The following is a 24,264-nucleotide window of genomic DNA, read 5'->3' as shown; positions in this document are numbered from 1 at the left end:
TGAACACAGACACTTTCAACCCTGTTTGCATGAGTTTCCTCATCTGTAAAATGAGCTGGAGAAGGGAACAGTAAACTGCTTTAGTATCTCTGCCAAGAACACCCCAAATGATGTCAGGAAGTCAGGTATGACTGAAATGACTGGACAACAAAAGGTGTTTCTATGAACTTTTCAGAGATGTGGGTTCAGGCCCTACCTTTCTTCCAGACATTCCTCAAGATGGGTCTGGGGAGGGAGCCAGACTGTTGAAGGAAGTCAATGACAACCACATGTTTCAGGGTGGCATTGATACCCGTGTGCGAGGGGTGGAGGTTCTGGGCCCCAAACCTACATTTTGGCCACTGTTCCGGGAGCAGCTGTGTCGCCGCACACACCTTTTCTACACTGTTCGAGCCCAAGCCTGGAGTCAGGATATTGCTCAGGATCGGAAGCGCCTTCTGCAACTCTGCCCTAGGTGTGGAGAGGGACATGGGGGGAGGAGGGGAAGCTGGGACTGGTGTGGTGGAGGTGGGAGTAGGACAGGAGCAAAGAGGTCAGGGGCAGGGTGAGAGTCACTGCCTGGGAGAGTCCTGGGTGAGTAAGGGAGGGGGGATAGAACAGTTCTGGGGATGAGGCCTTCCTGATGTCCATGGGACATGAGAACCTTCAGGGTATGGTATTGAGGGAGAGTCTTGGGGCCAGGGGCTTGTGCCTCTAGCTCCCGACCCTGTCACCAGACTGAACGGGGCTTTACGCCATGAGCAGAGTTTTGCAGATCGCTTCCTCCCTGATGATGAGGCTGCCCAGGCCTTGGGAAGGACCTGCTGGGAGGCTTTAGTCAGCCCTTTGGTACAGAGCATCACTGCACCTGGTAACTATCTTATTGCTTCTCCCTGAGATATTGTTCCACCCCTGCCCCTGGTAACTTCCACAGGCTCAGCTGTGGGAGCTTTCCCTCAGGAACTTTGCCTGGTAGTCATTCTGTCACATTGCCTGGTTACTATACCATACCGTCTGCAATGATAGCTTTCATTCAAGAACTGCCCTCAGTCTGTGTCCTACCAACCAGCTCATAATTTCTTCATTTTTCCCTGACCCTTCACCTGTTTGTTCCCATATTGCAGTGTCTCCCTGAACTGTCTTCTCTTCTCAGATGGCAGTGGGGTAAGCCCCCTGGCCTGGCTGCTGGGTCAGTACTTGGAGCACAGAGAGAAGGCCCGTTGCCCACAAGGCCGAGCAGATTCTTTTATCTCACGGGTCCGTCGCCTGAGCCACCTGCTGGTGCATGTGGAGCCTCCCTCAGGGATCCAGTCCAAGTTACTCACCTGGCCCAGTGAGTTCCAGGGAAGAAGTCATCCCGGGGTGGGAAACATACTTCTGTTTTCCTCCCAGCTGTGTCCCCAGCTCTTACCTTCTCTTTTATGTTTTTATCCCTTTGTCTGCCCGTTCTTTGTGGTGTTCTTCACTATTCCTGTCCTTCATTCTAGAAAATTGGGAGGCTAGGGGTGGGAGAGCATCCTTGAACTTTTCCTCCTATCCCTGTCTCCACAGATGGCAAGAATAGTAAAAATCAAGCTCTGAATTCAGAGACTGACTTGGGACCTCCAGGTGGCAGCATGAGGGATATTACCCAGTGCTGGAGGGGTGTGGTTCAAGAGCAGGTGGGCAGGGTAGGGACTGGCAGGGTTGGGGGAGGGCCTAGATGACTGTGGCTGCCCCTTCATGCTCCAGCATCTTGCCCCCCAGGTGAGCAGGTTTCTAACTGCAGCCTGGCAGGCCCCGGACCTCGTGCCCAGATACTGTGACATCTATGAATGGCTCCAGAGTGCTGGGGCAGAGCTCTTTGGACCACGTGCAGCCTTCACACTGGCCCTCCGCCAGGGTTTTTCTGGAGCTCTGCTCCAGCTCTCCTTTCTCACTGCTGCCCATGTGAGTCCCCTCTGGCCCCTCATCCTCAGATATGCATGTCTAGATTCCCAGGCCCCTCATCCCTCCCTTGTTACCTCTGCCTCCCTTTCACTCCTTCTCCCTTCTATTCCTGTGCCCAGGTGAGTGAGCAGTTTGCCCGGCACATTGACCAGCAGATCCAGAGGAGCCGGGTAGGTGGACCCCAGGGGGAAGAGATGCTGGGTCAGCTACAGAGGAGCCTGGAGCCCATGATGGTCCTCTCTGGCCTAGAGCTTGCCACTACCTTTGAGCACTTTTACCAGTGAGTGTGGGGCCTCAGAGGGAAAGGCAGAGGGCCAACAGGGATGGGAGACAGGGGAGCCAGTCATGGCTGAGTGGGGACTCTACACAGGGTCCTCCAGCCTGGAGGGAGGGAAGAGCCCCATGAAGTATCAGGGAAGGGGGAGCCCAAGGCCACAAGAAAAGGCTGGCACCAAGTCCATCCTTGGTAAGGCCTGGGCTACGTGCACTACAGGTACTATCTGGCAGACCGCCTCCTGAGCCTGGGCCCAAGCTGGCTGGAGCAGGCTGTGCTGGAGCAGATTGGGCTCTGCTTCCCCAACCGACTGCCCCAACAGATGCTGAGCAGCCTGAGCACATCAGAGGAGCTGCAGCACCAGTTCCACCTCTTCCAGCTTGAGCAAATCGACCAGCAACTCCTAGAACAGGAAGATGAGGAGCAAGGGTTGGAGGCCCATTCCCAGGAGGAGGTGAGGCAAGATGCCGGGGCTTCAGGAAGTGAGGGACAGGGGCCAGAAACCCAGTCCTAGCAGGAGGTAAGGTGAGAGAAAGAGGCTGGAAGCCCATCCCCAGGGGGAGGTGAGGGCCAGGGGTCAGAAACTCAGCTCCAGGGGGAGGGGAGGTGAAAGAGAGAAAACCAGCCCCAGGGAGAGGTGAGGGACAGGGCCCAGAGGCCCAGCTCCAGGGGGAGGCAAGCAATAAAGCCCAGAGACCCATCCCCAGGAGAAGTTGAGGAATAGGGGCCAGAGTCCTATCCCTAGGAGAAGTTGAGGTGAAAGAAAGAGGCCCAGCCCCAGGGAGAGGTGAGGGAAAGGAGTCAGAGATCCATCACTAGAGGGAGGTGAGGGACAGGGGCCAGAGTTCCATTCCTAGAAGTTGAGAGACAGGATTTAGGGTTAGGATATTAAGTACTTATTAGACCGATTGACTTGAATGAAGAAGAGCCATTTGCCCCCACAGCCAGGGAAGGAGTTGCCCGAGGAGTCAACCCCTGAGGTGTCTGTGCTGGTCCTGTCTCCCCGATGCTGGCCTGTGTCCCCCCTCTGCTATCTCCACGAGCCCAACAAGTACCTTCCCCCTGCTCTTAGTACCAGCCTCAGCCAGTTTTCCAACTTCTACATTCAGAGTAAGAGGAAGGGGTAGGCAGATGGGGGTATAGAGTGGGAGGGGTTGCTCATGGCAGAGAGGGGACACCAAAGAAGAAAAGAAGAGTAAGGGGGAGTTTCTGAAGAAGGGTCATGAACTGGAACCTTGCCACCTGGGAGTGGAGGTGGGAGAGCATGGGAGTGATGGGAGGGAGGGATCTGGTCCCCATTGGATAGTAAAAGAGAACTAGCTTTGGAATCAAAAGAGCTGGTTTTAGATCCTGCCTCCAACAGTTACTCCTAGACCTTGGGCAAATAATTTAACTCAGGGTTCCGCTGGGACACCAAAAGGCACCTTTTCATCTAAGACTGACGGCATATGTGACCTTCTCTCCTGGGGCTTCAGTTTCCTGATGTATAAAATGAGAGGTCTGGCCCAGATGGCCTCTCTAATCTACATGAGCCAGTCTCTTGTAATACTCAAGCTAAAAGTTCTTTGGTATCAAAGGCAGGGAACATTTAAGTGGCATAGTGGATAGATAAAGAGCTGGGCCTGGAGTCCCTAAGACTCAGCTTCCTGAGTTCTAATCTAGCTTCAGACACTGACTATGTGTCCCTGGGCAAGTCCCCTAATCCTTTTTGCCTCAGTTTCCTCCTCTGTAAAATGAGCTGGAGAAGGAAATGGCAAACCACACTCCATGATCTCCAAGTGAGATCAGGAAGAATAAGCTTTACCTGAAACAAATCCAACAAAATCAAAGAGAGAGAAGATTCATCTATGTCCACCAGAGGGAGCACATTACTGTACTGGAAAAATATAGCACCCCAATTTGTTTTTACTCTTGTAAAATAGAATATTAAGCAAATTAGCCAGACATAAACGAGGGATAATTTTGTTTGCTTGCTTTAATTTTAATATTTTTTTTAGGTTTTTTTTTTCAAGGCAAATGGGGTTTAAGTGGCTTGCCAAGGCCACACAGCTAGGAAATTATTAAGAGTCTGAAACTGGATTTGAACCCAGGTACTCCTGACTCCAAGGCCGGTGCTTTACTACGCCACCTAGTCACCCCTAATTTTAATATTTTTAATGCCAGAAACTTCCATTCTCCTGAACATACCAGAATTAGACAGTTTTGAAAGTCACCCACCTAGGGGACAGTTTCCAAACCTTTTCAGGCACACTGGGCCCCTGCTCTGCCCTCTGGGAGCACTAAACTACATCTTGAAAAAAACAGTTCCTCCTCTCAGATAGTTCCCAGTCTGATAAATCTCATCTTCCTAGTGGGACTGAAAATAGAGATGATTACTTGAATGAATAAAAGAAAATGGGAAAGGATTTATTTAGTGACTGATGCAAAGTACTATAAACAAGATAATGCTCTCCAGAAGATTGCATTCTAAGAGAGATAATGTATATTAGAATATTCAGCTGTAGGACTAGCTAGTCTTTAGGCCACAGTGCTTTGGTCACTGTGATGAGATACAAGAGTCTGCCTGCTTACTGGGAGAGGCCAGTTGGTAGCAACCAGAGAGTGAGAGTGGTCTTATTCACCTGAATGCTGCAGGCCTAAAGGGGTGGAGGCCCATGAAGAAGAGAGAGGGTGGAGTAGAAAAGACTCTCCAGATCCTCTCCCTTGGGGGGGGGGGTAGCCAGGAGGGGGTAAAGGGAAAAGTGATTTTAATAAGGTTAAGAGGAGATTCTAATGGGATCTGTGAGTGGAGCCCAGGGGAAATTGCTCCCTTGGTCCAATCTGCCCCTCTTCCTATCAGCAGCCAGTGAGATTTGGGAGATGTGGGGAGGATTCTTGTCATTAATTTGATGGTTCCCCGACAACATCAAGCAGAGTGCAAAGATATAGTTGGTAGAGACTATGGAGCAGAGGGGAATGGTTATTTATGGTGCAGATGAGTGTTAGCTTTGAGGGTTAAAGAACCCTAGTCACCCACACTTAGGGCAGATTTTCTTTCTTAAGGAAGACAGGAATTGAGGATTCCCATAGGATGAGTAGGCCTGGTAGGTTTTAATACACACTGTCAGAAGTACCAAAATAATATTATAGATGCATCAAATTATCAACAAATATTAGTTGATTTAGAGGCAGACACAGAGAGTGATGCCATGGAAAGATGGCTATATTTGGAGCCAGAGGACCTGGGTTCATATCCTGACTGCAACTTATTACCTGTATGGCCCAGAGCAAATTATCTGGCCTTTCGGGGCTCTGTTTCCTCATCTCTAAAATGGACTTGAATAGAAGACCTCTGAGATCCCTTTCAGTTTCAAATCTATAATTCTGCATACAGAACTGTACTGTGTACAGCCTATGTAAAATGTTCCTTTTTATCCTACCCATTAGGTCAGTGTCCACCAGCCGTGGGGCCACATCGACTACTGCAATGGTCATGGTTGGGCAGGGCTGAACTGTTGTTTGGAACTCGGATTCTCCATGTTTCCACTTTACAGATGTGGCTTCTTCTGCATTTCAACCAAGTAGAGGTACCTCCCCACCTCCTGTCTGTCTCCTTATTCCCATCTCTGCACTTATCTTTTAAAATTTATTTTTCTGTTACATTTTGAATCCCAAATTGCCTCCCTTCCTTCCAACTCCATATTAGAAAAGACCATCATTTTATATATGTGGAACCAACCTATACATATTTCCATATATTAGATAGTATTTTCCTTCATAAATCCTTTGTGGTTGATTTGAATATTCACCTAACTCAGACTAGCTTGGTCATTCATGGTTACCCTTTGAACAATATTGCTGTTACTGTATACTCTGTCCTCTTGGTTCTACTCATTTCACTCTGCATTATTTCATGCAAGTCTTTTTCATGTTCTTCTGAAATCAGCATGCTTATCATTTCTTACAAAACAGTAGTATTCTACCACATTCATATACCACAATTTATTTTCTGCCATTTCCCCAATTGATAGACATCCCCCCAATTTCCAGCTCTTGGTTACCACAAAGAGATCTTTAAAGGTTTTTTCCTTTTTCTCTGATCACTTTGGGAAACAGACCTTATAGTGGTATAATACTGTGTCAAAGGGTATAATTCTATATGTAAATTTATATATAATATTTACCCACACATGTGTTACTCTCTAAAATGGTTGGATAGTTTAGAGTTCCACCAACAGTATATTGATGTCCCAATTTTTTCACATTCCCTTTTAACAATGTCATGTTCTACCATTTTAGCCAATCTGATAGGTATGAGATGGTATCTCAAAGTTATTTTAATTTACATGTCTAATTAATAATGATTTAGAGCATTTTTATATAACTATGATGTAACTTTGATTTCTTCCCAAAACTGTTCATATACTTTTGCCATTTATCATTTGGGGAATGAATGTTCCTATCTTTCTTGTCTTCCTTACTCCTCCTTTTCTTTTTTGTCCTCTGCTACTGTCACTGCTCATCATTTTCGAGGAGGCTCAGACTACTTGTCAGGGTTGAAGATCTTCATCAATCAGGTCAGGTCAGGGCTAGATGACCCCTAAAACTCCAACTTCTGTTTGATTTTGATTCCTTTCTCTAGGAGATGGCCTTGGAGACTCTGCTGCAGACCTCAGACCTCTCCTCAGAGCTTTTGATGCAAGCACTTAAGCCCCTCACTTCAGGTCTTGGCCCCCTGACCCTTCAGGAAGGCCAGGGTCTCCCACCTGGGGGTAGGTAATAGAGGCTATGATACCTCTCTGACCTCATTCAGGACAAGATTCCTCAGGACAGGACAGGGAATCAAAAGTAGAGGAGAAGGAAAGGGGAGGGGATTTTAGGCCTTAGCACCCTCTATCCTAAGGAAAGATGTACCCTGCTTCCTGATTCCCTGAGTCTGAGAAGTGTGTATATGTGTGTGGGGTGGGGTGGCTGTATCTCAGGTGTGCTGCGGCTTCGGGAGGTGGAGGAGCCTGGGGGGGAGGCCCTGTGGCTGCTCCCCCCCCAGACATACCTGAGTGTGGAGGAGGATGAGTGCCAGACCCTGGAGAGGAAGAGGAACCTCCTGAGCTGCCTCCTCGTCCGAATCCTCAAGGCCCATGGGGAGAAGGGCCTGCACATTGATCAGCTTGTCTGCCTGGTACGGGGAAGGGGTCCTTGCAAGGTGGTGAGGTGGGCACTCCCCGGGGCATGGCCACCAGGAGCAAGGGGCGGGTGGATCTGGGGCACTGTGGAGCACCCCGTGGGCTCTCTGGTTCGGAGGAGAATTCAGAGAGAGAACTGGGGCCGGGTGACGGGTCTCTGTGTGCGCCCCCAGGTGCTAGAGACCTGGCAGAAGGGCCAGTCGCCCCCCGGGGCCCTGGACGCCAGCGGGGCCGGCGCGGGCGGCTGCAGCGGGGCCGACGTCCTCTCGTGCGTCCTCCACCTCCTGGGCCAGGGCTACGTTCGAAGGCAGGAGGACCGGCCCCAGGTGCTGGCCTACGCGGCCCCGGAGCCCGAGGGCCCGCCGCTGGCACCCCCCAACCTGGTGCCCTTAGGACCGGCCCCGCTCCCCACCTTCCACACCCTGGAGATCCGCACCCGGACGAGCCCCGGCCCCTCGCCGCCTCCGCGGACTTTTTCCACCTTCCGATAGGCCCAGGCGGTTTCCGGCCCCGGCGCAGGCGGTTTCCGGCCCGGCCCGGGTGTGCCGGGGGGGGGGGGGGGGGGCGGGCCGAGCGGGCCGGGCCGCGGGGCCGCGCAGACACGCCCCGCGCCGCGGCCCCGCCCCCCGCGCGGGCGCGCGCCCGGCCAGACTCGGCCCGGCTCGGCGGGGCGGCCTCGGCTCGGGTCCGGCCGCACTGCAGCCCGGAGCCGCCGGCCCGGGCCGGGCATGGGGCCGGGCATGGGGCCGGGCGGGCCGGGGCCGCGGAGCAGGGCTCCGAGCTGATGGGGGGGAGGAGCTGCTGGAGGAGGGGCAGCCGCGGGCCGCCCGGGCCCAGGACAGTGGGTATGCGCGGGCCCGGGCTGGAGGAGGGCGCGCGGGGCACAGGCGGGCGGTAGGCCCGGGCCAGGAGCAGGGGGATGGGAGGCGGCGGCGGGGCACCGGGGGCTCGGCAGGATGGCATCCTCGTGCCCCACCGGGCTGGTGGTCGCCCTCATCTCGGGGAGCATGCTGCTGGCGGACGGCTATCTCCTGGGGCAGAGCCCAGGGGGCTGGCGCCTGGGCCTGGGCTTGCTGCTCTCCGCGGCTGACGTCTGCCTGCTCTGCGTCCTGCGGCCGGTGGTGGCCGGCGCGGGGGCCGAGGCCCCGACCAGCCGGCGGGGCTGCGCCATGCTGCTCTGGTTCCTCTACGTCTTTGTGCTGGAGATGAAGGTCTATTTCATTTACCGGAGCTGCCGGGCTGAGGGTCACTGCCCCGGCCCCCCTGCCCGCCAGGCCCTCACCCTGGTGCTAGCACTCAGTGTGCCTGGACTCTTTGCCCTTTTGGGGTCCCCGGAGGCTCCTGAGATTCTGTCCACCTTCCGATGGCGTGAAGAACTCCGGAGCCACCTGCTGTGGGTGGCCGTGGACTTGCTGGATGTTTTAGATGTACAGGCAGGGCTGTGGGAGCCTCCTCAGAGGGCACTGCCCTTTTGGGCAGAGGGCGTCACATTCTTCTACTGCTATGCATTGCTGTTGCTGCTACCCTGTGCAGCCCTAGGCGAGCTCAGCCTTCATGGCCCCCAGCCCCTGCCCCATCGCATGGTACTCTACCCCCTCCTCAGCCTGCTCACAGTTAACCTGGCCACAAGCCTAATCCGGGCCACCCATCTTCTCCTCTTCCGTGACTCTTATGTCTCCAGCATCTTTCTAGGAAAGAACCTGCTGGCCTTGGCCCTCAAGCTCTGCATGTTTCTGCAGTACCGAAAACAGTGGCTCTCTGGCCCACAGTCACCCCAGACTCCCACTGGGCCTGGCCTTATAGGCTCAACTCAGACCAGGAGGCCAACGTGACCTGCCCGGAGTGCACGGGGAGACGGAATGGACACAGACTGCCCTCCTAAGCTATCACTTTCACCAGCATAACCTGCCTGAGACCTTTCACCTTCAACCTGGAACTGAGGCAGGGTCTGGTCCAGTCTTTAAAGAGCTTTAAAGAGTATCCCCTTGCAAGGGCTTTTTGTGAATGTGCTGCCCAAATCAAATCAGTCTGATGCAGGCTGAGGGCTTCAAGTGTCAGACTGTACAATAAAGCTACAACTGAGGTCCAGGGGGCTTTGCCATCTCTGCTCTGAGGGCTGAAGGCAGGGAGGGATAGAGAAACAGTTGGAGGGAGAAGTATGAGTGATCAAAGCATTCTTAGCATTCAAATCCTTCATCTGGGTAGAAAAGACTACTGGAAACAGTAAACTCCTGCCCTACTACCCTAGGATACCCTCTTATCCAGATGATAACTTATGTGGGCTCATAAACTCTCTCCAAAAGGGCTGATGTGTATTAGAAGGCAACCCCCCCACCCTCCCTTATCACCCACTCATTCCCCATGCTCCGTTACCCCTGTAAGATTCAGATAACTACATGAATACCTCTTACACCCCTCCAACCCTCCCCTTCTTAAAAACAAAGCAAGACAAAATATGTGATCAAGTGTTTATGAAAGTGTTTATAGTACCCTAGCACCTAGTGCAAGGCTCAGGGAGCAGGCTGTGGCCTCCAGGAGACTCACTAACTTGTGCCCCTCACAATGGTTCTTCCTTTTACACCAAAGCTGTCCCCTGAAAAGGCCCATCCTTCCTAGTGGGAAAAGGGAGCCAGGTTTGATCTAAAGATTCCACAGTCTATAGTATATAGTCTTAAGTATTTTCTTTCCTTCCTTTGTCTCAATGATAACCAGAGACCCAGCTTGACAACAGCAGCACAGTGGCTGACCAGATCCACCCACAGTTTGAGGTATTCAACCCAAGGGAAGAGAAGCAGAACCACAAAGCACTAAGCTCACTCCAGGACTGCCTCAACTGCCCTAATGAAGAAGGGGCCGAAGCAGATTGAACACCTCCTTTAGTCCTTGCCCAGGGGCAACCGTCTTCGATCTTTTCCAGCATTTCGGCGCCTCTTTCTGCTCAAGAAACTCTCCAACTTCTGGCTTCGCTTTAGCTTCTTGTATTTCTCAGCCAGTACCAACTGCCTCTGTTCAGCTAATATTAGGGGGAAATCAGGGAGGAAATGTGAGCTATGACAAGATCTCATAGGCCATTGTTTATAGAGTCACCAGTGAGCTTTTTAAGAGCCCAATGGGGTGGGCTGGCTGAGCATTCTCAACCCAGACGGTCATGTGGGTCTCTCCTACCCTTCTCTATCACAGCACCCTTTCCATCATTCTCTCCTCCCTCAGGCCCTGCCTGAGATGCAGGCAACATGCAGAACCTAACCTATGCCCCTTACTGATGATTTGTTCTTTGTCCATTAGTCTTTCCCCATCTCCACTAATAGGGCCCTTTCTCCATGTCGGTTTTCACAAACAGACATGGCTTACTTGATCAGCTACAAAACAGCCCCACAAAAGACTGAGAGATCATTTCCTCTACTTACATTTCTTCAAGAAGTAGGGTCGATGGCCTTTCTGGGCCTGGGCTCTCTGTTCCTGTTTCAGAGCCAGGTACTGTTCTTGCTGCTGCTGCCGCTCCTGCTGAACAGCCTCCTGATGATCCTGGGGGGAAGAGTGGTGAAATGTCTGCCTCCAGAAAGGAGAGGGGTCCTACAAAGGATGTGTCTGAATATCTTCTGCTACTTACCATTCGATGGAGTAGTTGCTTCAGCTTTTCCTGTTCTTCTCCTGGCTTGCTCTTTTTCAATTGCTTTGACACCAGCTGCAGAACTGAGATCATGGTTAGGCATAAGCAGACCCCCCCAGTATACATCAAGATCTATACAATTTCCCCATCAACTCCCAAAGCCTAGTTTTTCTGTTTACCTCCTTCTCTTTTGCACGATATTCATTCAGAAATCTGTAAGTCTTCTCAAATATTTCCGGATTGTAGTCCCCTGATAAATCATCAAATCGAGGGTCCCGAGCCACCTGTGAAGGACATCAAAAGGAACAAGAATCAAGATCACTCTTTGTTTTCTATCTTGTCTGTGGAAAAATGATATTCGGACATGAGGTGGCTATTTTCTATATAGCACTGAAGGAAAGACAAAATTGAGGAAAAAAATCTCTAAAGTCTCTTGATACAACTTATAGTCTGCAGAGGGACTGGGAAGTAGGGTGATAAAACACAAAAAATTACAAAATTATATGATAAACACTTCAGATTCAAAGATGAAAGATCATATTAAAGAAGAGGGGAAAGAGTAGGTTGTGGATCAGGAAAAGTTTCTTGGAAGGAAGTGGGCTTTGAGGTAAAACTCAAGTTAAAAGCTCTTAACTTTTTGTGTTACAGGCCACATTGGCCATCTTGAACCCCATGGACCTGTTCTCAAAATAACTTTTTAGATGGAAGAAAGACATAAGATCACAAGGAAAACAATAATTCTGAAATGCAATTTTCAAAACATTTTAAGAAAAAAAATCAGACTCCAGTTCAAGAACCCTGTTCTAAAGGATGGGTAGAGACTTAACAGATGAAGAAAAAAGGAAAACATTTTAAGTACATGAACAAAAGCATGAAGATAAGAAAACATAGCCCGGTTGGAGGCAGTGAACTAGCTTATCAGGTGTGATTTGTGCAACAAAAGGAGAAATATGGCACTGCCCATTTATCAAGGGCACTGAATGACAGGTACAGGAGGAGGAGTCTGGACTCAGTGGCACAGTGGAGAACACTTAAGATTTCTAGACATGAGTGGATTTTTCCATAGGGAAGATACTAAGTCTGGTTCTAATATGAAAGATGAAGCAGAGAAACATGAAGTGGAGACAATAAAGACATATAAAGAAATTATTGACAGTTCAAGCACGTGGCACTAAGATCTGTAGCAATTACAACCCCAGAAGGAAATGGATGTGAAAAATGCAGCATATATAAAATCAACAGAACTTGGTAATTGAAAAGAAGACCTGAAGATTACTTTAAAACTTTTTAAAAAGGGTTAAACTGTGCTCTGCACATAGCAGTCATGTAAACCAATAACTCTCGGGGCGGCTAGGTGGCGTAGTGGATAAAGCACCAGTCCTGGAGTCGGGAGTACCTGGGTTCAAATCCGGTCTCAGACACTTAAATAAAGACCTAGCTGTGTGGCCCTGGGCAAGTGCTCGACCCCATTGCCTTGCAAAAACCTAAAAACAAAACAAAACAAAAAACAAACAAACAGCTCTCGACCCCACCTTCTTTCTGACGGGGACAACCTGTCGCAAAAACGGCACCCGAGTCTTGGAAGACATTTCCAGGGGCCTGAGGGTGGCAGAAAAGGAGAAGATATCAGCGAACAGCGGACAAACCCACTCATCATTCTCCCACCCCAACCCCGCCAAGCTCTTTTGAGACTCAGGTTCCCGCCCACCGCTGCGCCCATCACCTTTGCTTCTCCGCGGCCCCCCGATCACGAGTGGGAGCCGCCCTCTGCGGCTGGCCATCAGGGCGCGTCCCCGCCACCAGTCGTCCCCACATTTTGGTCCCCACGCGGCTCTGAAGCTCCAACAGCTCCTCAAAGGGCATGGAGGCCATATCTGAAAGGAGGGGGCGCCGCTGGCTCGGGGTGCCGGGTCCCGCCCGGGCTGCCCCTGCCTCACGCCCCTGCCCCGGCGCCGCTGTGCCCGCGGACCCGCCGGCCTGGGGCTCCCGGGGCCGCAGAGCAGCCGCAACGCACGACTTCCCGGCTTTCGGCATCTGGGGGGAAAGGCCCGATTCTCGAACGCGGCCTGGACACCGCGTCCTGCGCAGCCGCGCGGCCCGCAGAGCCCCGCCCCTTCCGGCAGCGCCCCCGGAAAGCGTCGGCCGGAAGTGGGCCCGGGTCTGCCCTCCCCAGGAGGGGCGGCGGGCGCTGAGGACCTGCGGACCCACACTCGGGCCCGGGTAGTGGAGGGGGGGGCAGGGCCCCGACTCCTCTGGCAGCGCCCCTGCCGAGGCAGCCCCGCACGGGCGGGCGGCTTTGTGCCGGCCTCTGGCCCCCGTGCGCCCCGCCCCGTCTTCACCTCCCGAGTTCACGTGCGGCTTCCGGGCCGGGCCTCGGCTGCGCGACGCCCCCCCCCCCCCCCCGGGTCCAGCCCCCTCGTGTCCGCCCCGTCTCACCCCCCCCCCCCCGTGTCCGCCCCGTCTCATCCCCCCGTGTATGCCCCGGCCTCAGGCCCCCCCCCGTGTCCGCCCCGTCTCACCCCCCCCCCGGGTCCAGCCCCCTCGTGTCCGCCCCGTCCCACCCCCCCCCCCGTGTCCGCCCCGTCTCATCCCCCCCGTGTATGCCCCGGCCTCACGCCCCTCCCCGTGTCCGCCCCGTCTCACCCCCCCCCCCCGTGTCCGCCCCATCCCACCACCCCGTGTCCGCGTGGGCCTCACCCCCCCCCCGTGTCCGCCCCGTCTCACCCCCCCACCGTGACCGCGCCGGCCTCCCACTGCTCACTCCCCCACCCCTCGCTGACAAGCCCCCCGTGGGGAAGCCCCTTGGCACCCGTTCCCGGGCCCCGGTTTTCAGGCTCTCCTTAGTCACCGGCTCTTTCCCCAAGGTTCCCGGCAGCACAGCCCAGTCTGTCAGGGACCTTGAACAGATCCCTGTCATCTCTGACTGAATTCCCTCCACTTAAGATGAGGATCACAGCCCCTACCTTCCAGGGTTGTTGTGAGGGTCAAATGAGAGCTCATTTGTAGTTACTATGGATACCCCTGAGCACTTAATAACTTACTGGTTCCCTTCTCTTCCTTAGCTTTCAAGTCTTCATTTGACCCTCCTTACAAACTCCCACCTTACCTTTTGTTGGCAGCCAAACTCTTAGAAAATGTTTATTCTCATCCCCACTCCCCTCCCTTCCCCCTCCCCAATCCCTTGCAATCTTATGGTAAAAATCTAAACTTTTCTTTCTCCTTCCTATGAACCTCTCCAGAGGCCTTGATACTACTAGCTATCGCCTCCTCCTGGCTATTTTCTTCCTAGGCTTTCATAGCATTGGGCTGCTCCCTGATGTGCCCCCTCTTTTTTTAGTGATTTCCTCAGCCATCATGGGTTCAATGTTCATCTCAATGCAGATGACTCCTCTAAACTAACTTACATATTCAGCCCTTATTTCCTCTCCTGAATTCCAGGTCCACTTCCCCAACTGCCTGCAGGACAATTCATTCCTACCTAAATGACCCACAAACTCCCTCAAACAATGTATCCAAAACCACATTTGTCATTTTTCTTCCTAAAAACATCCCACCCAACTTCTTTACTTGACAGGGGAATCACTATTCTGATCCTTGAGCCTCCACTCCCCACATATCCAATCAGTTATTTAGTGCTATTCAGTCCACCTCCACATCTCTTCTATTCCTTTTCCTTCACTCTCAGGGCCACTAGCCTAGTTCAAATTCTCATTTCTCTTCTGTTAATGCAATAGTCTAACTGATCTCACTCCCTCCAGTCTCTTCTCTAAGAAGCTCTTCCCCAGAGCTGCTAAAATGACATTCCTGAAAACCATGTCATTTCCTTGCTCAAAAATTGAAGCTTTATGTGGCTTCCTATCATCTCTATAGAATAAAATACAAATTGCTTCTTTGGCAGTTTTTGGCCCTTCACAATGTAGCCAGAGCTTCTTTTCTAAGCTTATTCTAGGTCAGTTCCCTTTCACATGTTCTACAGTCCATCAAAGCCAGTCTACTTGCCATCTCCCAAACACAATTTATTTCATATTCTAGCTCCATCTGTCCTTTATTAACTGGAATGCTCTACCACTTCCCCTTTCCTCCAACTCCCAACCATCCCCAAATTAGTTTTCTTCAAAGATCTATTAAAGTACCACTTTTTCCCTCCCAAGGGCCTTTCCCAGTAGTTGTAGCCTTGTCCCCTGGAAATTACTTTTTTATTTTGTATAGATCTTGCACTTACTTATTAGTCAATGTTGTAAACCCCCAGTAGAAAATATGCTCCCTGAAGGCAGAGACTGTCTCACTTTTTTATTTGTATCCACATCTAGTGCTTTGTAGGCGCTTCATAAAGACTGACTGGCTTGGGCGACAGATTGCCTCTAGTCTTGTGAGAAGCTGAAGGTCCAGTTCTGGTCTCAGTCCCTTCCCTTCCAAGAGGCTGTGGCTTCTCCCCAGCATGTTGTTGCTCTCCCCTTTTTTTGGGGGGGGGGGTGTCAAACCCACAGCCTCCATTTCATCCTTCCACCCTCCTCCAGAAGGATTGTTCATGTGCCCCACAAACAGACAACACTGCTTTGGGTTTGTACACATTTTTATAAAATCCGCGCTGGCTGGTTTTCAGGGAACAGTAACAACCTGGAGGGGGTAAGTGGGTCAGGAATGAGGGGAGGAAGGGATCACTTGATGGACACCCCTGTCCCCCAGGACAGTGAAGACAGGACTTCACTTCAACAGCTCTACTCCTTAGCTCCCAGACACCATTCATGGCTCAGGCAGGGTTGAGGAGGCGGGGCTAAGGGTTTCTCCTGAAGGTGGAGGAGGCAGTGAAGCTTTGCCTAGGTACTGATGCTTCCTCAACTTCCCTCCCTCAAACCCCATAAAATATGTGGATGCCCCAAACAAAGGGCACATACTAAGGAACAATCAGAGGGGAAAAAAGGAGTTGGATGGGAGAGAGCACCAAAGGGAGAGGGCTTGAGCCCCGGGGGACAGGGGATAAGGGGAGGGCCCCAGCATTCCCCCGGCTGCCCCTCCAAAAGTCTACAGCACAGAAAAAATCCCTAGTCCAGCACCTCCAGCTGCAGGGGAACAAAGTCCGGGGCCCATGGTGGCAGGCTCGCAAATGATGGGAAGGGGTGGTGAGGACAGCAGCAGGATCAGTAGGGAAGTCAATGAAGGCTTCCCCCTATCCATGGGATGATGCAATAGGGCGGCTGATGTTGCTGTTGGTGGTCATGGCAGTCAGCTCCCACCTGCAAAATCAGAAATGGCAAGAAGAAGGCAAGAGAATGGAGAAAGGCAAACAGAAAAAGAAATAGATGCTCTTACACTAAACCCAATCCCTCAAGGTTCCTAAAGACCAACAACTTACACCTTCCCTCCTCCACGTAGACCTTCCAGGTTTAATAGCAATTGAACTCCACCCATTACTAAACCCTATACAACCCACTTTCCCGCCTCCACATCTGTACTGGTATCCTGCTTATGTTTGGGCATCTGGGGAAAAGTGTGTTCAATGTAAACAAGAAGAAGGAAGCAAAGAACAATTTATATAGCTTATAATTACACTGGAGTTGTAAAAGCTCACTTACTTCCTTGTGCCCCTAAAGGCACAACCTGTGTTCTGCCAGCATGTTGATATCCACCTGTCTCATTTTCCCCTCAGGACTATCAGTAAGCTGGCTAAGCAGAGATGTGCTTGTTACCACACTCACCAACTCCACAGTACTACTAAGACAGTACTACATGGGTGGTTCAGTCCTCTCTCCCTCTCTATTCCTGTACCTGATGTCATGGGGCAAACAGGTCTGGTCCAGGTTATACTGAATCACAGCTAGTTTGCACAAGGTCTTCAGGCTGGGACCTGAGGTGGAAAGAGGAGCAGGGGCTTAGGAAGCAGAGTAGCCCTGATTTCCCTTCCCTAGGAATAAGTCTAGTTTGAGGAGTGGTAACACTTACTAAAGTCTAGAATGTGTAGGTCGGAGTGGTCCATGAGATCAAACTCATCTCCCAGGCCTTCCTCAGGAGAAGGACTAAAGGCATTAAGAGAAAAATAAAAAAAGGGGATGATGAACATCCCTCCAAAATCCCTGAAACAAGTGTTAATAGCCTCATGTTTCTCCCTTATCCTGAGTCCCTCCCCCCCCACTCCTTCATCCTGACCTAGTACCCCCAAAGAGGACAATCTTGTCTCCCACGATGCAACAGCACTGGCGCCGGCGGGGGCATGGTCCCTTTCCCTTAGGCTCAATCTTCTTCCAAGAGAAGGACACTGAAGAGAAGTTGAGGCAAATTATCAAATTCAAATTTTTGCCTATCCCAGCTATTCCCTCAATGATTGCCAACTATCCAGGAGCCTCTCTTCTCACCCTGCTTGACCCTAGTCTTTTCCTATGGATTGCCCACTGCAACATCCTAGAACTTCCTACAACCCCTTTACCTGGGTTGAACTTCCAGAGATCATGAAAATGCCGATTCAGCCTTGCATTGTAGCCACCAAATATGTATAGCTCCCCATTGTACCCAACTGGAAATGGAAAAGAATGTTAAGGAGAGAGAGGTTGAGCAAAAGAATTGGGGGTAGAGGGGAAATACTCACAGGCAGAGTGGCTTCTTCGGCCCTCAGGCAATAGTGGGGTAGGGGGACACTCCAACCAAGCCTCAGCCCTCGTGTCAAAGATACGTATTCGGTTACAATAGATCTCATTATTGGAGTGAAAGGGTCCAAATCGGTCAGCTCGACCACCAAAAACATACATACGGTTACCCAACATTGTAGCTGAATGAAAGTCCCGCCATCGTGCAGGAGTGCCCTGGAAAGGGGTAGAAATGGAGAAAAGATTCACTAGAAGAACTAGAAAGGATATTTAAGAAATAATGTGGGGCAGCTAGGTAGTGCAATGGATAGAGCACCAGCCCTGGAGTCAGAATTACCTGGGTTCAAATCTTGTCTCAGACACTTAATAAATAATTACCTAGCTGTGTGGCCTTAGGCAAGCCACTTAACCCCATTGCCTGGCAAAAAGTACAAAAAACAAACAAACAAAAAAGAAATAATGTAACCATACCTCCTACTCCAAAGTTACAAAAGAAGCAACTTATCTTTCTCAGTAACTCCCAAATCAAAGCTTCTAGTCCCCTAGCCTCTCATCAATTTTGGCTTTCCAGTCTTCCCTTGGAATGGAAGTGGGAACCAAGCATAGGTAATAAAAGGAAGAAAGAAAAGGGATTTGGCAAAGTTTGGGGTAGAGTAAGAGGTTTAAGGAATATAGGTGATTCCTCTTATTTCATGAATTATTCAGGCAAAAATGGAAAAGATCTACACAAAAAAGAAAGGTACAGACCTTTGCAGAAATGAGGGTCCATGTCATGCTGCTGGTATCTAGCTTGTGGATATCATTGGAAAAGCAGTCAGCCTAAACCAAGGAAAGGAAATTGAGGGAGGAAGGGGGGGGGGAGAGAGAGAGAGAGAGAGAGAGAGAGAGAGAGAGAGAGAGAGAGAGAGAGAGAGAGAGAGAGATTGAGAATAGGGGAAGGAGAAATGGAAATGAGAGGAGAAAAAAAGTTACTCCTTATTCCCATCAAAGTCTAGCAATCAAAAGAAAGAATCCTACTAATTCCATGTCTATCTCCATATATTCTTAAATCTCCGTTTTTCCCTCAGTGACTTACCAGCTGCTCATAACCCCCAAAGACATACATGTTCTTCCCCAGAACGCAGGCTGAATGTCCATCTCTGGCCCCAGGCACTGTGCCAGATACCTTGGGTGTGAACCACTTGTGAGTATCTAAAGAAGAGCAGGGAGTGTCTGGGTTTAAATGTTTTTCACTACTTCCTAGCCCCAAGGGATTTTGTTCTTCCCACACCCCACCAATATTCTACTCAGATGCAGAGTGAAGTGACTGAAGGAAGAGAACATTGTACACATTAACAGAAACATTGTGTGATGATCAAATATGATAGACTTAGCTCTTCTCAGCAGAACAATTCAAAGACAATTCTAAAAGACTTGTGATGGAAAATACCATCCACATCCAGAGAAAGAACTATGGAGTTTGAATACAAATCAAAGAATACTATTTTCAATTTTCAAAATTTGTTTTTTTACCCTTTCGTGTTTTCCCCCCTTTTGTTCTGATTCTCCTTTCACAATATGATTAATATGGGAAATATGTTCAACAAAGTTGGAGATGTATAATCTATTATCAGATTGCTCACTGTCAAGGGGAGAGGGAAGCAAAAAGAGGGAGAAAAAAATGTGAAATTCAAAATCTTATGTAAATGTATTGAGTTGAAAACTAGCTTTACACGTAATTGGGAAAATTTTTTTTTAAAACGTGTACATGATTTGTACAAGTTCAGCAGCTGAGTCAATACTCACTGATATCGAAGCCATAGAGCACATTGCAGGCTCCTTCTGTGTCATTGCGTCCACCCCACAGGTAGACCGTGTCATCAATGAGGACGGCTGAATGTCCATAACGCATGTAGGGCACTTCCCCAGCCTGTCCGCTGGACCTCATTGGGGGTAGCTTCGTCCACCGCAGAGACACTGCAAGCACAGTCCCATTCAGACCTGTGACCCTCTTGGTCCCCCCCCATCCATCTATGTCAGACCCAACCCATTCTGCCTTTTCCTACTCCTACCTTAATTATCACCCCCCCATCACCATTCCAACTCACCTGCATTGAAGACATGCACATCAATCTGGCGCAATGTCTCATAATCTTCTCCTGAGCAGTATCCTCCAAATGAATACACCCGGTGCCCCACAGCCACAGCTGCGTGATTCACCCTGCGGGGCCCGCCCTCCAGGTGCACTGTCCACCGTAACATTCCCCTCGGATGTGGCTACCGACACATGCCCGCACAGCTTGGCCAGCCTGCCCCGCTGTCTCTGCTGCCTGGGCAAACAAGTAAAAGCCCTTTAAACAAAATCTCTTTCCCTAGTGCTGTGCCCTTCCCTGCTTTGACTACCTCTGGCTTGCAATTACCATTCTAACATGCCTCCCACACCATCCTTCTAAGGAAAGCTCAGTCATAGTCCAGATGACTACCCTCACCTCAGGGGAGCTCAGAGGTCAGAGTTCATTCTAACCCCGTTCCCCAACAGCCTGGGGCAACCCTGACCTAATTCTTCATTGGCGAAGAATACAATGAACAAAGGCTCAGGACTTCTGAGGACTTCAGGGATCCCATACACTGTCCCCAGATGGGGAAAAGCTCTAGTTTGACTCAGTGCTCTCCTCAGCTAGGAACTGCAAGAGATAAGAAACAAGTCCTATTGCTTCTATTGCCGAACTTTATAGTGCCAAAAGTTCTTAAGGATTCTGGGCACTCTCTGAGGTGGGGAGAAGGATACTAAAATGCGCAAGGCTATTAATAACCTAGTCAGCCTAGACAACCCCATTACAGTCTGGCAAGGGTACTTCCATGAAAAAAGGCTTCAGGCCCTTGGATGGCTAGGAATTTCCTTCAGGGGCCTTGTCTTCAGGGTCCTTCAGGGTCAGGTACCTTAGAGAGGACACAATGTGCCCAGACTCAAGAAACTTCAGTACAACTAGGGGTAGCTTGGCAGAGATAGGCAGTTCCCACAGGGTTCTGTAATTAGAGCTACCTGGGGCTCCCCATGGGCACAAGGAGTTCCCCTGACAGATGTACCTGGAACTTGGCCAGGACAGGAACTCAAGCTTGGCAGGGTGTAGATAGGGACAGGCTTTTTTGCCCAGCCATGTTGTCTGAAGGGCAGAAAATAACTGCTGTTGCCCCTCCCCCAACTGGGTCCCAACAGGGAATCTGGTTAATAGGAAAAGCAAAGATAGTCTTGGGTAGTGAAAAATTTAATTGGGACTTCAATGCTTAAGTGCTTCAGACATTCCACCAAACAAAGTAGATTATTCTATTAGGCACCAAGGAGGAGAAGGTAATGATAATTTTTGTATTTGTAAGAAGAAGCAACTGATACAATAAATCTTTAAGTCTGAAGGACCAGGGTTTAAGTCCTGCTTCTGACACTTAAAATGGTATCAGAATTTAGAGGAGGCACCCATGGGATGGAAAGAACACTGCCTCTTGAGAAAATTAAATCCCATTTTATTAAATTAAATTAGATTACATCCCATCTCAGCTACTTCCTACCTGTTAGACCTAGGGCAAATCATTCAGTTTCCTTATCTGAAAAATGGAGGAAGGAAAGACAACAACTCTAAGGTCCCTTCCCTCTAAATCTATGACCACATTATATAATCTATGGGAATTATGAGCAAATTGTTTAACCCTTCAGTGTCCTAAACAAATTTAAGATTATGTAAACTGCAGACAAATTTGTAAATGCATCAGATCTGTCATTTTGGCAATTCCATGTTAGGTTTATTGCAGAGTTCATGTTCAAGTATGCATTGAATTAGATGACTTCTGAGCTGCTTTCCAAATCTGAGAGTTTGTTATTCTGAGTTCCCAAAATCAGAAGCTTGGACAAAAAAACAAATCTCCCCACCCACCACCCCTGAAAACATTCAAGGCACTGGGAGCTGCCCAGGAGCCAGTGACAGAAGGAAAGGTCACCCGCCAGGTGGCACTGCCATCTCCGAAGAGAACGAGCTGGGTTCAAAGCCATCATCCCTTCCCTGCCCGAGGAGACCTAACGCAAGGGCCAAGCTCGCTCCGGAGCTTCGGCACGTAGAGCCTGGGGGAGAAACGACACTCCCCAGGCCAGCCCAAGGTCAAAGCTCTTCGTCTCCACCGGCTCCGACCCAAAATAGCATCAACGCCCCTCCCCCGAATGCGCGTACTCCCAGTCTCTGCAGAAGGACGGAGAAGGATCTCTCCTAATTCATCATCATCACTTCTGCCCCTTCACGGAATAAAAAGCAACCTCGTGCCGGCGAGCGGAGGAGAAGAAAACAGCTTGTTCCCCCCGAGGGCGCCGGGCCCGGGGGGCCGGGGCAGCGCCCCTCCCCGCCCCCCAGCACTTACCCAGACCCTCCTCCGGCAATCCTGGGGTCTCCCTCCGTCCACAGCCCCGGCCGCCCTTCCCCGCCCCCCGCCAAGCGCGCCCCGGGCCTTTTCTGGACTCACGATCACCCCTTCCAGGCCAATCCGGTGTCTCCTCCCCGACCCCGGCGCCCCCTCCCTCCCTGCCCCTCCTCCACCCCATGCCCCTCACTCAGGGCCCCTCCCCCGCCAACGTCTCGGTCCCTCCCAGTCCTGCTCCACCCTCCGCCCACACGCCCCGCTCCCTGCTACCTGCCAGGCCGGGCCGGGGCGGGGCCCGCAGGTCCGCGCGCGCTCCCAGCAGGCCGAATCCGGTTCCGCTCCAACCGACGGGCCGGTCCCAACAAGACAAACACCAGTGAAACCCTCTAGTTCCGGTCGGGCAGCGCCTGGCGCGTGCGCACTGCCGGGCGACGCCCCCGACGCAGGCTGGGAGATGGAGTCCGCGGGGTGAAAGGAAGCGGGAGAGAAGGCACCGGTATTTCGGGCGGCCACATCCATAAAGGCGACGCAGGGACGTCTGGGTAATGTAGTCTCGCGTTGCCCGGACCGGATGCGAGTCGGGCCTTCGGGTCCCTCCCAGCGCTAGAGCCATTGGCAGCGAGAGGCGGGAATGGGCGGGGCCGCGGGAGCCAGTAATTGGGTTCCACAGTTCCGGCCCCGGAAGTCAAAGTGCGGGTTCGGCCGCGGGCTCGGAGCAGGTCAGCGCCTTTCAGACATGGGGGAGCCCGAGGGACGGGGGGGGCGGGGGTCCTGCAGGAGGGGCCCGGAGGAGTGGAGTCCGGAAGAGGGGCGCACCCGGAGCGGGGTGAGGACGCCCCTCAAGTGGGGGGAGCCCTGAGGGTGGGGAGGAAGCCCCGGGGGCGCCTGGCGGGGAGGCCCCGGCCCCGGCAGCGGGCGCCACGCAAGTGAGGAACCCGGCCTGGAGATTTGTAAATACTTGGGGGGCCGGGGTGGGCGGCGTCGTTGAGGGCCTGAGGGAAGCCCTACCGGGGCCCTAACCGGCCCAAACCTGGCTCCCTCCCCCCCCAGCCCGGGCCTGCATGGCAACAGTGCTTCTGCGGGACGACAAGATGGGTCCCGAGCGGATCTTCCCAAACCAGAATGAGGATCTGGGGCAGCATCAGGGGCCCACAGACGGCACGGGTGACTGGAGCAGTGAAGAACACGAGGAGGAGCCCGAAGACTTGGGGCCGGGCCCGACAGACTATTTGTACCAGCCTCTGAACCAGGACCCTGAGCAAGAAGAAGTGGAACTGGCACCAGTGGAAGGTACTGAGGATGCTGCCACTGACATTCAGGAACGGATCCAGGTGTGGTGTTCGTGGTGGTTCTGGACGGAATGGGCAGGGACCTGCAGCCAGAGGCCATGCAGAAGTAGTTTACAGTACCATTCTTTTTGTGTTCTAGGCCCTGGGGCTGCACCTGCCTGACCCTCCTGTGGAGAGTGAAGATGAAGAAGAGGAGGGAGCTGTCGCACTTAGCAGCAGAAGCTCCATACCCATGGACCCAGGTAAGGAAGATTTCTAAATTGTTTCAAAATTAGTATTAAGTAGAACTCTGGTCAGAACTCTAATTAGCAGTAATAGGTCCCTGAACCAAAAGGAGTCAGCTGATTTATAGGGTAGATTTGGGGGAACTTAATTAGCCTAAGGCTTTGGGACTGCCCCATCCCTCCCAGAAAGCAAATGGTAACAAGGCTGGTTCCATTTCTGTTCTCTAACTGAAACTTGGGTATGGTTTAGAACACGTGGAGCTGGTCAAACGGACGATGGCTGGTGTAAGCCTGCCCGCCCCAGGAGTCCCTGCTTGGGCCCAGGAGATTTCAGACGCCCAGTGGGAGGATGTGGTACAGAAGACTCTACAGGCTCGACAGACAACCTCTACATGGAAGTAACTACCACTGAGAACAGCCTCATTTTTTTTTTCCAATTCCTAACTTAGTTCCATCTTGATACACAACTGGATAAATTCCTGATCCCCTGTTATTCCCTTCTACATCACAGGCAAAGTCAGACTCCTCTCCAGAGATCCACTTTATTCAATTCTGTACATATGGGGACATCTGCCCAAGCCCAATCCACCTTAGCATGTAACACTTTGCAGAGAATAAAGCACCCTATGTACACAGCCAAGAGCGGTGCCATCTGTGTCCCAGGACCCCCAATCCCCCACTAGTGCCTATGAGAGGCAGGTAAGGGTCTAGCCTTGGGTACAAAGAAATAAATAGATGTTGGAACAGCTTAAGCTGGGGAAGAACCTTAAGGTGTTACCCCTTTTCTCTCCCCCCCCCGTTCTGAGGCCTTGCAGGATGGGGATTCAAGCAGGCCTAGG

General features: G+C 51.5%; 4 protein-coding genes across 10 annotated transcripts in view; 3 read left to right on the top strand and 1 right to left on the bottom strand.

Annotated features, from left to right (window-relative positions):
• Positions 1 to 7,897, top strand: part of CUL7 (cullin 7) — a 29,608-nt gene extending 21,711 nt beyond the window's left edge. For 3 of the 5 annotated variants that reach the window (XM_074236995.1, XM_074236993.1, XM_074236994.1), the window contains 11 exons: positions 279 to 454; positions 717 to 850; positions 1,133 to 1,312; positions 1,531 to 1,640; positions 1,726 to 1,908; positions 2,028 to 2,188; positions 2,402 to 2,636; positions 3,127 to 3,292; positions 5,609 to 5,748; positions 6,804 to 6,933; positions 7,144 to 7,897. In XM_074236995.1, coding sequence (XP_074093096.1) covers positions 279 to 454; positions 717 to 850; positions 1,133 to 1,312; positions 1,531 to 1,640; positions 1,726 to 1,908; positions 2,028 to 2,188; positions 2,402 to 2,636; positions 3,127 to 3,292; positions 5,609 to 5,748; positions 6,804 to 6,933; positions 7,144 to 7,835 — 2,307 coding nt within the window. In that variant the 3' untranslated portion in view covers positions 7,836 to 7,897. Of the gene's footprint in view, positions 1 to 278; positions 455 to 716; positions 851 to 1,132; positions 1,313 to 1,530; positions 1,641 to 1,725; positions 1,909 to 2,027; positions 2,189 to 2,401; positions 2,637 to 3,126; positions 3,293 to 5,608; positions 5,749 to 6,803; positions 6,934 to 7,143 lie in introns of those variants that run through there. The other 2 variants (XM_074236996.1, XM_074236997.1) reach the window with 2 other exon arrangements.
• A 403-nt stretch (positions 7,898 to 8,300) lies between these two features.
• LOC141489219 (transmembrane protein 121-like) lies at positions 8,301 to 9,176 on the top strand. The gene has a single exon (XM_074189992.1). It carries the CDS (start codon positions 8,301 to 8,303, stop codon positions 9,174 to 9,176), a length of 876 nt encoding a protein of 291 aa, XP_074046093.1.
• A 624-nt stretch (positions 9,177 to 9,800) lies between these two features.
• KLHDC3 (kelch domain containing 3) lies at positions 9,801 to 21,707 on the bottom strand. 2 transcript variants are annotated; one of them, XM_074236990.1, is made up of 16 exons: positions 20,599 to 21,707; positions 20,068 to 20,195; positions 19,620 to 19,841; positions 19,318 to 19,488; positions 18,608 to 18,723; positions 18,280 to 18,351; positions 17,535 to 17,748; positions 17,376 to 17,462; positions 17,099 to 17,207; positions 16,895 to 16,968; positions 12,678 to 12,828; positions 12,487 to 12,553; positions 11,134 to 11,238; positions 10,955 to 11,029; positions 10,752 to 10,869; positions 9,801 to 10,357 (listed from the first exon to the last, which is right to left on the bottom strand). In XM_074236990.1, exons 3-16 carry the CDS (start codon positions 19,771 to 19,773, stop codon positions 10,221 to 10,223), a joined length of 1,650 nt encoding a protein of 549 aa, XP_074093091.1. In that variant the 5' UTR covers positions 19,774 to 19,841; positions 20,068 to 20,195; positions 20,599 to 21,707; the 3' UTR covers positions 9,801 to 10,220. The 2 variants fall into 2 exon arrangements, with proteins under 2 accessions (XP_074093091.1, XP_074093090.1); XM_074236989.1 differs by lacking the exons at positions 9,801 to 10,357; positions 10,752 to 10,869; positions 10,955 to 11,029; ... (1 more) ...; positions 12,487 to 12,553; positions 12,678 to 12,828 and adding exons at positions 15,510 to 16,188; positions 16,721 to 16,799 and having other exon boundaries at positions 20,599 to 21,705.
• A 594-nt stretch (positions 21,708 to 22,301) lies between these two features.
• MEA1 (male-enhanced antigen 1) lies at positions 22,302 to 24,065 on the top strand. 2 transcript variants are annotated; one of them, XM_074236992.1, is made up of 4 exons: positions 22,302 to 22,454; positions 22,963 to 23,243; positions 23,341 to 23,443; positions 23,676 to 24,065. In XM_074236992.1, exons 2-4 carry the CDS (start codon positions 22,974 to 22,976, stop codon positions 23,825 to 23,827), a joined length of 525 nt encoding a protein of 174 aa, XP_074093093.1. In that variant the 5' UTR covers positions 22,302 to 22,454; positions 22,963 to 22,973; the 3' UTR covers positions 23,828 to 24,065. The 2 variants fall into 2 exon arrangements, with proteins under 2 accessions (XP_074093093.1, XP_074093092.1); XM_074236991.1 differs by lacking the exon at positions 22,302 to 22,454 and adding an exon at positions 22,489 to 22,631.
• Positions 24,066 to 24,264: the final 199 nt, after the last annotated feature.

This window comes from Macrotis lagotis, chromosome 5 (genome assembly GCF_037893015.1).
Source record: "Macrotis lagotis isolate mMagLag1 chromosome 5, bilby.v1.9.chrom.fasta, whole genome shotgun sequence".
Lineage (NCBI taxonomy): Eukaryota > Metazoa > Chordata > Mammalia > Peramelemorphia > Peramelidae > Macrotis > Macrotis lagotis.
Note: the sequence above shows the minus strand (reverse complement) of the source record. Positions and strands in the feature narration are given on the sequence as shown.

What these genes read in the sequence shown, in the direction of transcription:
- LOC141489219 (XM_074189992.1), top strand. Translation starts at nt 8,301, where the DNA reads ATGGCATCCTCGTGCCCCACCGGGCTGGTGGTCGCCCTCATCTCGGGG.
- KLHDC3 (XM_074236990.1), bottom strand. Translation starts at nt 19,773, where the DNA reads ATGTTACGGTGGACAGTGCACCTGGAGGGCGGGCCCCGCAGGGTGAAT. An exon ending in GCTCTATGGCTTCGATATCA is followed by an intron (nt 18,724 to 19,317) that starts GTGAGTATTGAC and finishes GCTCTTCTTTAG; the next exon opens with ATACTCACAAGTGGTTCACA. An exon ending in ACCCTACTTCTTGAAGAAAT is followed by an intron (nt 10,358 to 10,751) that starts GTAAGTAGAGGA and finishes CCCTAATATTAG; the next exon opens with CTGAACAGAGGCAGTTGGTA.
- MEA1 (XM_074236991.1), top strand. Translation starts at nt 22,544, where the DNA reads ATGGGCGGGGCCGCGGGAGCCAGTAATTGGGTTCCACAGTTCCGGCCC. An exon ending in CGGCCGCGGGCTCGGAGCAG is followed by an intron (nt 22,632 to 22,962) that starts GTCAGCGCCTTT and finishes CTCCCCCCCCAG; the next exon opens with CCCGGGCCTGCATGGCAACA. An exon ending in CTCCATACCCATGGACCCAG is followed by an intron (nt 23,444 to 23,675) that starts GTAAGGAAGATT and finishes GGTATGGTTTAG; the next exon opens with AACACGTGGAGCTGGTCAAA.